Source organism: Salvelinus namaycush, chromosome 10 (genome assembly GCF_016432855.1).
Source record: "Salvelinus namaycush isolate Seneca chromosome 10, SaNama_1.0, whole genome shotgun sequence".
Classification (NCBI taxonomy): domain Eukaryota; kingdom Metazoa; phylum Chordata; class Actinopteri; order Salmoniformes; family Salmonidae; genus Salvelinus; species Salvelinus namaycush.
Window position 1 is genome coordinate 11,788,271 of NC_052316.1, and position 16,474 is coordinate 11,804,744.

Consider the following 16,474-nt stretch of genomic DNA (forward strand, 5'->3'; position numbering starts at 1 on the left):
GTTCTAAAGTAAGGCCATTCTGCTGCCAATGTTTGTCTATGGAGATTGCATGGCTGTGTGCTCGATTTTATACACCGGTCAGCGAGTGTGGCTGAAATAGCCGAATGCACTAATTTGAAGGGGTGTCCACATACTTGTGTATATATAGTGTATTTGTTATCCATCAGCAGCCATCCATCAGCAGCCGTCCATCAGCAGCCATCCATCAGCAGCCATCCATCAGCAGCCATCCATCAGCAGCACTCTTTCACAGATGCAGACTTTTCTCCACTCAAACCTGATGCCTCTGGGATATCACTTATTTGGCCATACATGCAAGAGCCACCCACAACATTTCCAGTGGTGCTGATGGATTTGGGAGAGGCTTTCACAATTAAAACTAAAAAGAGATATCGAGTAAGGAGGTTGAAAAACCGAAATGTGCGAGTTTAATTATGGATACATAAATGTAGTAAATAAATGGAGCAGTGAGCGATCTGCCTTTACTCAGACAGTGATTCTCAAGCCATGGAAGTAAGCATTGTGAAGCACTCCCATCTAAACTTACTTCAGGAGAGAGAGGAAGAGAAAAAGACAGGATTTGTCTATCATGGGGGGTGATGCCTATGGGCAATGCACAGTGAGTGACTTGCACACAGTTTTGTGCGACTGCAAGAGCCAGGATAAGGGAAATTAGGTTTTAAATGGAAGTGGGGTGGTCTAACAAGAGGGGGATCCTTTCTTGTGCTAAAATGTGCACATTCATTTCTGTCATGTTTAATTGAGTCTTTTATACAAGTTCCTTTGTGGTACCTGACATGAAACTCATGGCAAGTAGAAAGGAGGAGAGGACAAAGCTTGAAACTCAAATTGAACCACATCCATTAATGTCTTCTCTGATCTAGTTGGTTACGTCAGTTACATACAATATTTGGATTAATTCTCTGCAGCTCGACAAAGCCATTTTTCTGCATTGAAATGTGACTTTAAAGGGGCACAAAATGAGCCTATCCAGCAAACAAACCATCAATCATGCCAAATACAGAAGTCCATCTTGTGTTTAAGCCGAGGAAGACGCAGGAAGCTCTTGATTAGCACGTTGCAGTACTACTAGATTCACTTAGCCAGAAGGGCTGGCAGACATAACTCTGAACCTGACGTGTCTCCTTTTCTCCTTGAAAGAGAGCGGTCAGAAAGTATCCCACTAGACGAGACTGATGGGAATGTATAGAAACTGTGATATATGGGGGCAACCAAGAGCACCGTAGGGGGGGGGGGGGCGGCGGCAAAGAAGTCCCTTGGTATCGGGCAATAATAGCAATGAAAGACCCCAGGCAATTTAAACCCAAAACACAGGCCTAGCCGGTGTACCCCCCCCTCCCCTTTCCCCCATTCCATCACCTCTCCATCTTTCAGGCCAACAGCGTGGGGATTCACCCGTACAAGGATGGTGCAATGTTAGAAAGTTCATGGAAAAGCAACAGAGGAGTACCTTTAGAGAATTCCCCGATACATGTACAGAATTACAAATTGTGGCAGATGGTAGACTTCAGGTTTTATTAATATTTTCCCTTTGAACTGAAGAATTCTTTCTCAGTGGCTTAAGCTGGAAAAACTGGGGTGAGCCCAAGCGAAGATTCTGTAGGATGCTTTAGAGTAGTGTTCCGGAAATGCCCCCCAATCTCCCACTAGACAAAGCTTTGTGTAAGTGTAACCTGCCTTGACCTTCCCTGTGCACCAGAGAGACGTGGGCTGGTCCAAACATCACTCACATTCCCCTCTTCATTAACAAACTTTAGCAGCCAAGTTCCAGGCCAGCAGTGTGGAGACACATCAAGGCGCTGTCAGCTGATCAGAGGGCCACTCTTACGAAGTGTACTGTATTTTGGTGCTTCACTGGAAAATGTACAGGACTAACTCAAAAGGGAATTCAGTCAAAGCTGTATTGTGCGGCAATTGACAGGTGGAGGGGGATTCTTTTATTTGTAATGTTCTCAATTTATTAAGTTGTCAGTTGTGTGTACTTGGTGACGTGTTTCCGCCTTCACTTGTGGAAATTAAATTGTCTCACTTTCAAATAATTAATAATCGGGTAACGGGTTTGATGACAGTATATGCAATTCTAAGGTTATTTTCAAGGGCTTGACATTAACGTGCTTATTTGCCTCAGGCTGTTCATCTGCAGTCTCCAAAGTTCTATGAACTGGCTATGGTTTTACAGATGACTGTCAGTTCAAAGTCTCTCTCGATTACGTCACTTGCCCTTGCGGCGTCGCCAGACTGTGGCCCATTGTGCCTGCTGTATATCTGCTTTCCAATTTGCCGTCACCCGGCTGAGCTCACCCCTGTCCAGACACTTCTCTCCGTGGGTACTGTCCACAACGGGTTGGTTATATATAGTAGGGCAACCCGTTTATAATGTACAGGGAGGCCATTGATGAACCCTTGATGTTATGAAACAAAAAACCCATGTTTGCGTGGGCAAGGTTGTGCTTGACGGATGCTCCATTAAGAGAGACCCACAGTTTGTAATTCAAATGCGTTGTGAAGTTAATCGATGAAAGCTCAGGGTTAAACAGCGAGGGTGGCGAAGACAAAAACTCCACCGTGCTTCTACACCTGCATTGCTTGCTGTTTGGGGTTTTAGGCTGGGTTTCTGTACAGCACTTCGAGATATTAGCTGATGTACGAAGGGCTATATAAAATAAACTTGATTTGATTTGAAAAACAATATAGCTTACCTGGCTACAGAGGGACACCTGAAATATACCGCCGTCACTGCCACCGCAGAAGAGGTAGTACTCGCAGGGGTCAAGGGTCACTGACATGATGCCCACGTCAAAAAGAACAGACAGGAGCATCTCGCCAGAGGATAGCTCCCATAGCTAGAGAGTTTGAGAGAGAGAGCAAAAGACAAAAAAAGGAGAGTTTTATGGTTAATTTGATCTGAGTTGTGGACATTGTTTAACTTCAGCTTTAAAAGATACTGTATAACGTCACATTATCAGTATGAGCTCACACTGCAGGGCTGTTAGTTTGACCCTGTCTGTCTTAGAGGAGTGGGCCGTTTAAGAGTGCAAGACACTAAAATACATCTTAGTCTGCAGAACGTCTGCAAATTTCTGTTCCAACCTCAACTTAATGACTTGGATAGATCAAATCATTTAGTGCCTATGACACTTACATTGTGCCAAGATCTTGATGGCCATTCATTGAGCTAATCCATTATTACAGCTAGCAGAGAAATGAAGAAGAAAAAACTGCTGAGGAACAGATTTTGGAACTGGAAAGTACAGTGGCTTGCGAAAGTATTCACCCCCCTTGGCATTTTTCCTATTTTGTTGCCTTCCATTTTAATTTCAGGTTGTATTTTTGGGGGGGTTTGTATCATTTGATTTACACAACATGCCTTCCACTTTGAAGATGCAAAATATTTTTTGTGAAACAAACAAGAAATAAGACAAAAAAAACTGAAAACTTGAGCGTGCATAACTATTCACCCCCCCAAAGTCAATACTTTGTAGAGCCACCTTTTGCAGCAATTACAGCTGCAATTCTCTTGGGGCATGTCTTTATTAGCTTGGCACATCTAGCCACTGGGATTTTTGCCCATTCCTCAAGGCAAAACTGCTCCAGCTCATGTTGGATGGGTTCCACTGGTGTACAGCAATCTTTGAGTCATACCACAGATTCTCAATTGGATTGAGGTCTGGGCTTTGTCTAGGCCATTTCAAGACATTTAAACCACTCAAGTGTTACTTTAGCAGTAGGCTTAGGGTCATAGTCCTGCTGGAAGGTGAACCTCGGTCCCAGTCTCAAATCTCTGGAAGACAAACAGGCAGAATTTACCTGTGTTTAGCGCCATCCATCGTTCCTTCAATTCTGACCGGTGTCCCAGTCCCTGCCAACGAAAAACATACCCACAGCATGATGCTGCCACCACCATGCTTCACTGCGGGGATGGCGTTCTCTGGGTGATGAGGTGTTGGGGTTTGTGCCAGATAGTGTTTTCCTTGATGGCCAAAAAGCCACATTTTAGTCTAATCTGACCAGAATACCTTCTTCCATATGTTTGGAGAATCTCCCATATGCCTTTTGGCAAACACCAAACGTGTTTGCTTATTTTGTCTTTAAGCAATGGCTTTTTTTCTGGCCACTCTTCCATAAAGCCCAGCTCTGTGGAGTGTACGGCTTAAAGTGGTCCTATGGACATATACTCCAATCTCCGCTGTGGAGCTTTGCAGCTCCTTCAGGGTTATCTTTGGTCTCTTTGTTGTCTCTGATTAATGCCCTCCTTGCCTGGTCCGTGAGTTTTGGTGGGCGGCCGTCTCTTGGCAGTTTTGTTGGTGCCATATTCTTTCAACTTTTTAATAATGGATTTAAAAATGGTACTCCGTGGGATGTTCAAAGTTTCGGGAAGAAAAAAAAAATTATAACCCAACCCTGATCTGTACTTCTCCACAACTTTGTCCCTGACCTGTTTGGAGAGCTCCTTGGTCTTTGTTACATTACAGCCTTATTATTAAATTGAATAAAATGTTTTACTCCCTCAATCTACACACAATAACCCATAATGACAAAGCAAAAATGGGTTTTTAGACATTTTTGCAAATGTATAAGAAATTGAAATATCACATTTACATAATTATTCACACCCTTTACTGAGTACTTTGTTGAAGCACCTTTGGCAGCGATTACAGCCTCACGTCTTCTTGGGTCTGACGCTACAAGCTTGGCACACCTGTATTTGGGGAGTTTCTTCCATTCGTCTTTGTAGATCCTCTCAAGCTCGGTCTCGATCTCTCCAGAGACGTTAGATCGGGTTCAAGTACGGGCTATAGCTGGGCCACTCAAGGACATGCAGAGACTTGTCCCGAAGCCACTCCTGCGTTGTCTTGGCTGTGTGCTTAGGGTCATTGTCCTGTTGGAAGGTGAACCGTTGCCACAGTCGGAGGTCTTGAGTGCTTCATCAAGGATCTCTGTACTTTGCTCCGTTCATCTTTCCCTCAAACCTGACTAGTCTCCCAGTCCCTGCCGCCGAAAAACATCCCCACAGCATGATGCTGCCACCACCATGCTTCACTGTAGGGATGGTGCCAGGTTTCCTCCAGATGTGAAGTTTGGCATTCAGTCCAAAGAGTTCGATCTTGGATTCATCAAACCAGAGAATCTTGTTTCTCATGGTCAGAGTCTTCAGGTGCCTTTTGGCAAACTCTAAGTGGGCTGACGTGCCTTTTACTGAGAAGTCTGGCCACACTACCATAAAGGCCTGATGGAGTGCTGCAGAGATGGTTGTCCTTCTGGAAGGCTCTCCCATCTCCACAGAGGAACTCTGGAGCTCTGTCAGAGTGACCATCGGATTCTTGGTCACCTCCCTGACCAAGACCCTTCTCCCCCGGTTGGCAGCCAGCTCTAGGAAGAGTCTTGGTGGTTCCAAATTTCTTTCATTTAAGGCCACTGTGTTATTGAGGAACTTCAATGCTGCACACATTATTTGGTACCCTTCCCCAGATCTGTGCCTCGACACAATCCTGTCTCGGAGCTCTACAGACAATACCTTCGACCTCATGGCTTAGCTTTTGCTCTGACATTCACTGTCAACTGTGGGACCTTATATAGACTGGTGTGTGCCTTTACAAATCATGTCCAATCAATTGAATTTACCACGGTGGACCCCAATCAAGTTGTAGAAACATCTCAAAGATGATCAATGGAAACAGGATACACCTGAGCTCAATTTCGAGTCTCATAACAAAGGGCCTGAATACTTATTTTTTTTATAAATTAGCAAACATTTCTAAAAACCTGGTTTTCGCTTTGTCATGAGGTAATGTGTGTGAATTGATAATAATAACAATCAATTTTAGAATAAGGCTGTAATGTAACCAAATGTGGAAAAAGGGGTCTGAATACTTTCCGAACGCACTAATTTAGTTCTGATATGGATGGAGGGACATGATTGCAACAGGTGTGACCATATAGCCCATATTTGTTCTTGTTTTTTTTATTAAGAAATCTAGCAGACTCCAAGCCTGGTAAAAATAAAGTGATGAAAAAGACAGATTACTAATGACATGAAAAGTATATGCACTCCCTTTGGTAGCACCATAATCAAATAGATTTTGATCGCACCATTTATCAAAAGCAAACTTTGCTAACAGCTTGAAGGAAAACCCTGATAGCTCTTGGGAGAGAAAAACTTTGAGAGCCAGGCCTGAACAAAGCCAACTTCTAGACAACCCAGTCATGGAATTACAAAAACAAGAGTACACCAAACATTAAAAAACACAAAATAAGATACGAAATCATTCAAAAACACCCCATCCCATCTCTCCTCCAAGACACTACTCTGCTGAGTCTGAGTATACTAGAGGGAATGGTGGGGCTCAACTATTTAGAGCCTGTCATAGGGGTGGGAGGGAGGGGGGGCTAGTGAAAGTTATCTGTAGCCCAACCTGCCTTGTCCTAACAAGCCCTGTTCTCTGGCAAGCCGTCTGCTTCTCCTTCAGCCAACACGATCACTCCCCGTCATCGGACAGGGGAAATTATTTGTCTGTGGAGACTGACAGCCTGGAATCTATAGAGCAGCTGATGATATTGAACATGACACTACGAGCCGCTGACAAATTTGGTATGCAGTGAAGACGTATTAGAATTGAGCAAAAGAGAGCCCGACATGGCATCCTGCACAATGAGACTCAATATAAGTGAGGTAGACTTTGAGTAGCATTATGTGCGTGCATATTGTCTGATTTCAAGTTATATATTTGAATGAAACACGTGTATGAAGGATATTCTCATCTGTTGAGAGGCTTGAAAGTTGAGTATTTTAAAGTTGTTTCTTGTGTTTCTTGTGCTAAGTTGATTTACTGCAAATGGTAGAAATTATGAAAAGTAGTCCATTTGAATTATATAACCCAATGGATGGTGTAGGAATAGCGTTAAAGTTAAGCACGAGTAAGACTAAAGTGAATGTTCTGGATTTACAATTTACTTACGCATTTATCCTAATGGAAATAGTTTGCCAGCTATTCGTCATGAAGGGACGCTATTGACTTAGCCAAAACATGCTACAATAAATCAACCTTTAGAATTATAGATGGAAAATGGTAAGTAGGGCTCTGTGTTACATTGACCCATGCAGAAAATCTTAAGTATGAAAATGTTTGGTGAACCTAAATATGAAGTCAAAAATATTAGCCTAATAAAAAAAAGGTTGTTAGCCTACATCTTAAACATGTTCTGAAGCTGGTGGGCTGTTCCAACTGTCACAAGGGACATGAGACTTTCAAGATGAAAGAAGAAGAGAGATGGAAGAGACAACCCACGCCTGTCAATTAAATATAAACCACTGGGGAGGAAAGGTGAGTCAGAATTATCAGAGCTCCACTCTGTAATTTATCAAACTATATCTATACAATATGGGCTAAATCACGTCACACTAATTCCTTTCAAACTATGGAATATAATGGATTGATCGACAACTTGCATGTTAAACAACTACGATGATTCTTGTTAAAAGAGCTGCAATTGCGTCACTTGAAAACATTTGAAAGAGGTAGTATTTCCATTTTGATTTGCTGGACATTTGTTTTGCTATTGGACATGAGCCACAAGCATATTCTTCATTAGATTGCATGTGACCCAACTGCTGAATAAAATACTGTACATCCTGTAAACAAATACTTTTGAACAAGTCATGGGCAGGGACATTGTTCAAAATGATTTCCAGCTCAGAGCAGGTGCCTGATGATGTTCACAGATCATTTGTAACACGACTCTTCGTCTTGGAGATACAGCGCCTTTGGAAAGTATTCCGACCCCCTTGACTTTTTCCACATTTTGTTACGTTACAGCCTTATACTAAAATGTATAAAATAGTTTATCCCCCCCTCAATCTACACACAATACCCCATAATGAAAAAGCAACAGCGGGTTTAGAAAATGTTGTAATATATTTAAAAAACTATGTTTAACCTTAAATATCACATTTACATAAGTATTCAGACCCTTTACTCAGTACTTTGTTGAAGGACCTTGGCAGTGATTACAGCCTCGAGTCTTCTTGGGTCTGACGCTACAAGCTTGGCACACCTGTAATTGGGGAGTTTCTCTCAAGCTCTGCCAGGCTGGATGGGGTGTGTCGCTGCACAGCTATTTTCAGGTCTCTCCAGAGATGTTAGAACGGGTTCAAATCCGGGTTCTGGCAGGGCCACTCAAGGACATTGAGACTTGTCCCAAAGCCACTCCTGCGTTGTCTTGTCTGTGTGCTTAGGGTCGTTGTTCTGTCGGAAGTTGAACCTTCATCAAGGATCTCTCTGTACTTTGCTCTGTTCACCTTTCCCTCGATCCTGACTAGTCTCCCAGTCCATGCCGCTGAAAAACATCCCCACAGCATGATACTGCCACCACTATGCTTCACCGTAGGGATGGTGCCAGGTTTCCTCCAGACGCGACACTTGGCATTCAGGCCAAATAGTTAATCAGATCAGAGAATCTTGTTTCTCATGTTCTGAGAGTCCTTAGGTGCCTTTTGGCAAACTAAGCGGACTGTCATGTGTCTTTTACTGAGGACTGGCTTCCGTCTGGCAACTCTACCATAAAGGCCTGATTGTTGGAGTGTTGCAGAGATATGTCCTTCTGGAAGGTTCTCCCATCTCCACAGAGGAACTCTGAAGCTCAGTCAGTGTGACCATTGGGTTCTTGGTCACCTCCCTGACCAAGGCCCTTCTCCCCCAATTGCTTAGTTTTGCTGGGCAGCCAGCTCTAGGAAGAGTCTTGGTGGTTCCAAACTTCTCCATTTAAGAATGATGGAGGCCACAGTGTTCTTGGGAACCTTTCAAATGCTGCCCAATTGTTTTTGTACCCTTTCCCAGATTTGTGCCTCGACACAATCCTGTCTCGGAGCTGTACAGACAATTCCTTCGACCTCATGGCTTGGTTTTTGCTCCAACATGCAATGTCAACTGTGGGACCTTATATAGACTGGTGTGTGCAATTCCAAATCATGTCCAATAAATTGAATTTACCGCAGGTGGACTCCAATCAAGTTGTAGAAAAACCTCAAGGGTGATCCATGGAAACAGGATGCACCTGAGCTCAGTTTCGAGTCTCAAAGCAAAAGGTCTGAATACTTACTTAAATAAGGTAATTCTGTTTTTACATTTTTTATAATATTAGCAAAAATTTGTAAAAACCTGTTTTCATTGTGTCATGCTGTGTTGTGTGTAGATTGACTTTTATTTAATCAATTTTAGAATAAGGCTTTAATGTAACATGTGGAAAAAGGGGACTGAATGCTTTCCAAATGCACTGTAGAACAGCACGGACTATGTGAACTCTGTACCCCCATCTCAGTATATTAGGATCAAATCTCATTAGATATAGCTGGATACTGCTACTTTTGCATGAATGGTGGGGGGCTCAGTCAGAAGAAATAGCTTACAGGCAGGTAAATATAGTGGACATTTTCACTGTACTGATCGTTGACCCAATGTGTCTGATACTAACAGTAATTAAGTCACTACAGAATGCATATTGAGTTTAACACAGTGCTGTGTGGCTTTAAAAAAATGGAGGTTGTTTGTATACATTTCCCAATGCATTGAATGTATATCATCTTAATTGGATTTTGAGAGGGGTTGACCTAATTTAACGGGAATGCATTCCAGAGATGAGAATACATGATTCCCATCCAAGTCTGCATGCCATCATAACTGCAACCATAGCTTCATACCTTAGCAAAGGATCACGTGTTCGTGCAAGGCTGTGCAATGGAATAAGTGCAGCAATAACATATCAGCAATCCCAATTATACCTATAGCGTGTGAAGTCGGTGCAAAAGCCAATCGATGTTTTGGTCAACCAAAGCACTAGCTCTCGGCTTACTTCCTGGCTGCATGGTGAGAATGCTGAGAATTCAGATGCTTTATTATTCAACATAACTTTGAGATTTTATTTGTTTTGATTTATTAAAACATTGAGAATGCTTACTCAAAATGCCAACTCAACTGCCTCTTACTTTTGGCCATAAAAATAGACTCCAAAACCCCGTAACTAGAGAGGTGCATTAAAACTGATTAAGGCACTTATTAGTTATTCTTTTGATTACATAAAGATAAGGCATAGCTGTGACCGTGGTCCTAAATATTGTATATTAATATAATCTAGCCTACAGTAGATTAGATTAAAGCAGTAATAGACAGGAGGGTGGGTATGAGTTACCTGACGTGATGCGGAGGCTAGGTATGAGGCTTTAGCAGAGAGCTCAAGTAAGCACCACAAACACATGGGAGAAATACCCTGCGGGAGCATGACTGATTAATCATATTGATCAGGGTATAGATATGACAGCTTCTTAATTAAATTCATAACCCAGTGGCATTCATTATTGATGCCTGGGTGAGGGGCTGATCATTTTAACAGGTTGATTTCCATTGTGGCTATATTGTCTTCCATTGTATTAGTGCCCACTTCAAAACCAGGAGCCTCAAGAATTGTGGACTTATTTACAGTCCTCACCAATGCAATATATTGTCTAGAGTAATTCTATGACCTCTACAAACAGATTTTTTTTTCTATATTTGCAAAGATGGCTTGCCGTTACAAATCAATAAGAACACTGGCTGGCTGGCTAAATAAAAGCCTGGGAGTGATTTCTCAATGAGCCGCTGGATGTCAGTCAGTCACTCGGCACAGGAGTCAAAAAGCTAATCAGAGTAGTTGATGCCCTGCGTCGGACACACACACACACACACACACACACACACACGCTCCAGTAGCTCATCCACACATTGGGGGATGAAGGGAGAGGGGAGAGAGACGGACATCAAACACACGGAGCACCAGGGCCTGTGTTGCCTTGCTCCCTATACATAGCTTCAGTTCATCACTTAATATTTGCATTCCGGTATGCCTTTACTACCGGGGCAAACTGCAGGTGGCAGTTTGGTTTTCTCAATTCACTTCAGACAAAATATGACATTAACAAACCACATTTCTATGATGGAGAGAAACGAGATGAATAATTGTTTTGTACAGAAGAAAATTGTTTGTGTTTATACCATAGTATTGTTGAATACTTGATTCTGATTGGTTAGAAGGGCATTCTAGAGCGGCCATTAAACACGGAAGCCAAAACGTGGAAACTATGGATATATCTTCCTCCGTGCTCCAGCACTCTCATAATTCATATGCGTGCCCCTAGAAATCCATGCATTAGCATGTTTCTGTTAGCAGATACAACCTGAAAGAAATACACCATATTACTGGCCTGCTAATGTGCATGGACCTTGTAGGCTAAACTGCCGAGAAAAAACACATTACTGGTCCAAATGGCTGCCCAATCAGGCAGGCTAGATGCAGTTGTGTATGTTTCATGATTAACGACTTATGGTGTAATTGTAACAACATACAGGAACTCAAGTCCTTTTGTTCACCTGACCTAGAATTCCTCACAATCAAACGCCGACCGTATTATCTCCCAAGAGAATTCTCTTCGGTTATTATCACAGCCGTGTACATCTCCCCTCAAGCCGATACCATGACAGCCTTCAAGGAACTTCACTGGACTTTAGGCAAACTGGAAACCATATATCCTGAGGCTGCATTTATTATAGCTGGGGATTTTAACAAAGCAAATTTGAGAACAAGGATACCTAAATTCTATCAGCATATTGACTATAGCACTCACGCTGGCAAAACACTGGATCACTGCTACTCTAAACTTCCGCAATGCATACAAGGCCCTCCCCCGCCCTCCTTTCAGGAAATCTGACCACGACTCTATTTTGCTCCTCCCTTCCTATAGGCAGAAACTCAAACAGGATGTACCCGTGACAAGGACTATTCAACGCTGGTCTGACCAATCGGAATCCACACTTCAAGATTGTTTTGATCACGCGGACTGGGATATGTTCCGGCTAGCCTCGATTTATACGATATCGATATACGATATCGATTTACACGCTGATTCGGTGAGTGAGTTTTATAAGGAAGTGTGTCGGAGATGTTATAAACACTATTAAAACTTACCCAAACCAGAAACTGTGGATAGATGGCGGCATTCGCGCAAAACTGAAAGTGCGAACCACAGCATTCAACCATAGAAAAGTGACTGGGAATATGGCTGAATACAAACAGTGTAGTTATTCCCTCCAGAAGGCAATCAAACAAGCAACATGTCAGTAGAGACAAAGTGGAGTCGCAATTCAAAGGATCAGACACGAGACGTATGTGGCAGAGTCTACAGACTAAACACCTTCTCTGTCTGCTTTGAGGATAAAACAGTAACACCGACGCGGCCCGCTACCAAAGACTGTGGGCTCACTCAGGTTGACCACGGATAAGGAAAGACATTTAAACGTGTTAACCCTCAAGGCTGCCGGCTCAGACGGCATCTCTAGCCGCATCCTCAGACCATGCGCAGACCAGCTGGCTGCTGTGTTCACGGACATATTCAATCTCCCCCTATCCCAGTCTGCTGTCCCCACATGCTTCAAGATGGCCACCATTGTTCCTATACCCAAGAAGGCAAAGGTAACTGAAATAAATGACTATCGCCCCATAGCACTCACTTCTGTCATCAAGTGCTTTGAGAGACTAGTCAAGGATCATATCGCCTCCACCTTACCTGACACACTAGACCCACTTCAATTTGTAAACCGCCCCAATAGGTCCACAGACGATGCAATCGCCATCACACTAAACACTACCCTATTCCATCTGGACAAGAGGAATAACCTACGTAAGAATGCTGTTCATTGACTACAGCTCAGTAACCATAGTACCCTCCAAGCTCATCATTAAGCTTGAGGCCCTGGGTCTCAACTGCGCCCTGTGCAACTGGGTCCTGGACTTCCTGACGGGCCGCCCCCAGGTGGTGAAGGTAGGAAACAACATCTCCACTTCGCTGATCCTCAACACTGGGGCCCCACAAGGGTGCGTGCTCAGCCCGCTCCTGTACTCCCTGTTCACCCATGACAGTGTGGCCATGCACGCCTCCAACTCAATCATCAAGTTTGCAGACGACAACAGTAGCAGGCTTCATTACCAACAACAACGAGACAGCCTACAGGGAGGAGGTGAGGGCACTCAGTGTGGTGTCAGAAAAGTAACCGCTCACTTAACGTCAACAAAACAAAATGATTGTGGACTTCAGAAAACAGCAGAGGGAGCACCCCCCCATCCACATCGATGGGACAGCAGTGGATAAGGTGGAAGGTTTTAAGTTCCTCGACGTACACATCACGGACAAACTGAAATGGTCCACCCACACATACAGTGTGGTGAAGAAGGCGCAACAGCACTCTTCAGCCTCGGGAGGCTGAAGGAATGTGGCTTGTCAGCTGAAATCCTCACAAACTTTTACAGATGCACAATTGAAAGCATCCTGTCGGGCTATATCACTGCCTGGTACGGCAACTGCACCTCCCACAACAGCAGGAATAGACTGAAGAGTTTCAGAAGAAAGGTCTTTGTTTCTGCCCATTTTGAGCCTGTAATCGAACCCACAAATGCTGATGCTCCAGATACTCAACTAGTCTAAAGAAGGCCGTTTTAAAGCTTCTTTAAATCAGTACAAGTTTTCTGCTGTGCTAACATAATTGCAAAAGGGTTTTCTAATGATCAACTAGCCTTTTAAAATGATAAACTTGGATTAGCTAACAACGTGCCATTGGAACAAAGGAGTGATGGTTGCTGATAAATGGGCCTCTGTACGCCTATGTAGATATGCCATAAAATATATTTTTGTATTATTATTTTTTAATCAGCTGTTTCCAGCTACAATAGTCATTTACAACATTAACACTGCATCCTGGAGTCGCCTCTTCGCTGTTGACTTTGAGACTGGTGTTTTGCGGGTACTATTTAAATAAAATTGGCGCCCATTGCATATCCCATTGTGAAATAATGTTTTTTACCATATTGATTCATGTAAATACCAGTTCACTGGTCATGCTTATCGGTCTATAGGGTAATTTGCATAATTTAATGGAATTAAATTGGCTCGTGTGTTCAGTATATTTGTTATGCTTCTTATTTATCCCACCTATAGCATACAGATACAGAGCCTTTGAGTGGAAAATCGATCAGACAGCGCAAGAGCTGCAGTGTCTTGTGGTGCTTTCAAGACAACTGGGAACTCTGGAAAATATATGAGGTCAAATCATGATCTTTAGGTTGGAAAGTCGGAGCTATAGAAAGAGGCCAGAATTGGAATTCCAAGTTGAATGACCGTTCAAAACTATTTTTCCCGTCTGAGTTGGATATTTCCGAGTTCCCAGTTGTTTTGAACGCGGCATCAAATGCAACGAAAGGCAGGCTTCATCAGTGCGTCAGATACCACTATGCAATGAGTTGGTGATAGTTTGAAATCTCTATACATACGCATATTAGATCTCCTCTTTCTAAATTTCGAATGGATATTTTCATTTCTGTCACATGAAACCGCTCGCATGTGCTGTGCCCGTTTGACAATGGTGTTTTCATGCTAATTGGATTATAGAACAAATATTCATGTGTAGCCTGCTGCCATGTGGGCATTGCTGTGCTTATAATGTGATGAAATAATAGTTCATCAACATTTTAAGCGAAACGTTATGATCGGTTGCATCAGACTCATTGCTTTTTTTTAATGTAGCCTACGACTGGTTGTATGAATTTGGGATCGATCGTCCCACAACTGTCCCCAGAATATGCCATTTCTTTCTCGACAAACTGACCAATAGAATAGGTAGCCTAAACTTTCCTACAGTAGTAGGTTGACATAGGCCAGTGATCTTGCTGTTGGTTACTTGTCTTGTTGGCTGAGGAAAAGTACGTGAGGACAGTTATTCTAAGCTGTTCAAAGTGCACATCAGAATTCGGTAAGGACAGCACATCGTTGCATACTCGACTTGCATGTTCTGTTAATTACCATATTGTAAATGTGATTTCTGTCATTCTGAACACCGTGGGTGGATGCCCTAGTCAGGTTATGCACCCAATGCATATGGGTCAGGTACATTTCTCAAATGTCTGGTAAATTAAAGAGTTTCCGGTCAAATGTCCGGCGCCACATTTACCAAAACAGGCTGACTACACCGCTCGTGTCGCGTGCACGAGCGTCGCAAAATAAATTTAGAAATCTATATTATTCAATTATTACGCCAACGAGCGTCTGCGTTGCCAAGGGCTAAAATAGAAGTCAGTTCTATTTGTGACGCAGATAGGCTGCAAGTCCTGCCTCTCCCATCTCCTCATTGGATTATAGAAGCAGGTACCCATGTGCCATCTCCTCATTGGTTATACCCACGTGGGTGACTGAAAGACGAACAATGTCAGTGGCGGTAATGCACCTAATTTATGAAAGTTGCCAATCGCAATATTCTTCAAGAGGGAAAAAAAACCTGGAAGGAAGCGAGATGACTAGAAACGATTCGGTTGACCGTTTTGTGTGTGGAATAATTGGCGGAGTAGAGGAAAATGTGCATTTCAGGTAAAATAACAACTCAATGTTTATATCCCAGGACAAATTAGCTAGCAACAGCAAGCTAGCTAAATAGGACAAATTAGCTAGCAAGTGCAAGCTAACTAGCTAAATTGCAATAAATGTTTAATGCTTTTTGACCTGTCCCCAAATTAATATAATTGGTTCAGAGTTTGTTTAGATATAATAACCTGAGTGTCGTCATCACGTTTGGTGTGGGGGGACAAAATACATTTATGCATGATGGCGCGCGGCCGGTTTGGGTTCCGTGTAACGGAAACCTTAGCACACACGATCTGGTACGTCACAGGCCTGCAACCCGTCAAATCAGGCTCCCTTGTTCGATTGGCTTGTCAACCGTCAGCTCATCCAATAGGGTCCTCACAGAGCTACAGTAGCCATCAAACGCCACCAGCCCTTGGATCTGTCATGTAACCATTCGCATTTTACAAGCCTGATTGCTTCAAATCCTGTCAGTGCAAATTCAAACGGAGAAGAAAAAAAGATTTTTGTTACACTGCGTCATTGAAGTGTTGCTCGACAATGTCAGAATGGTGTTGTTCAAGGTAAGAATGACAGGCAGAACTGTTTGAAGGAAATTAAGCAATGGCAGGAGTCACGAGCATCAATGACTGATATGGGGGTTCATTGATGTTGAATCCAGACAAGTCGGGTGTTATTCAGTTCCTTGGATAATCCCCCTTGTAGTTTTTCCTTCTGACTTTGCCCCTCTTTGCGCAACACTGCTGTGACCTTCAAACATGGCTTAACAATTTTCACAACCGTCAGTGTGGTATTGATTTTGTTTCTCTAGTTCAGGTACTCCCAGGGGTACACGCAATGTCGTGGGGGGTACATCAAATAAAAATTATTCACATTTATAAAAAATAAAAAAATATATATTTTCTTCAATTTCAAACAGTACATTTATAGTTTCCAACAGGGCTATACATTTGGGTGAGGTTTTTTTCTCACCTGAGAAGCCTCCTTTCACTGCCAAAAATAAAATTAAACCATCTAGTGTTT

The 16,474-nt window shown here is 42.9% G+C and overlaps 1 protein-coding gene across 1 annotated transcript in view; it reads right to left on the reverse strand.

Moving 5' to 3' along the window:
• Positions 1–16,474, reverse strand: part of wdr18 (WD repeat domain 18) — a 97,666-nt gene that overhangs the window by 58,359 nt on the left and 22,833 nt on the right. Inside the window, exon 5 of the mRNA XM_039002205.1 lies at positions 2,721–2,864. Within this exon, the coding sequence (XP_038858133.1) occupies positions 2,721–2,864 (144 nt within the window). The remainder of the gene's footprint in view (positions 1–2,720; positions 2,865–16,474) is intronic.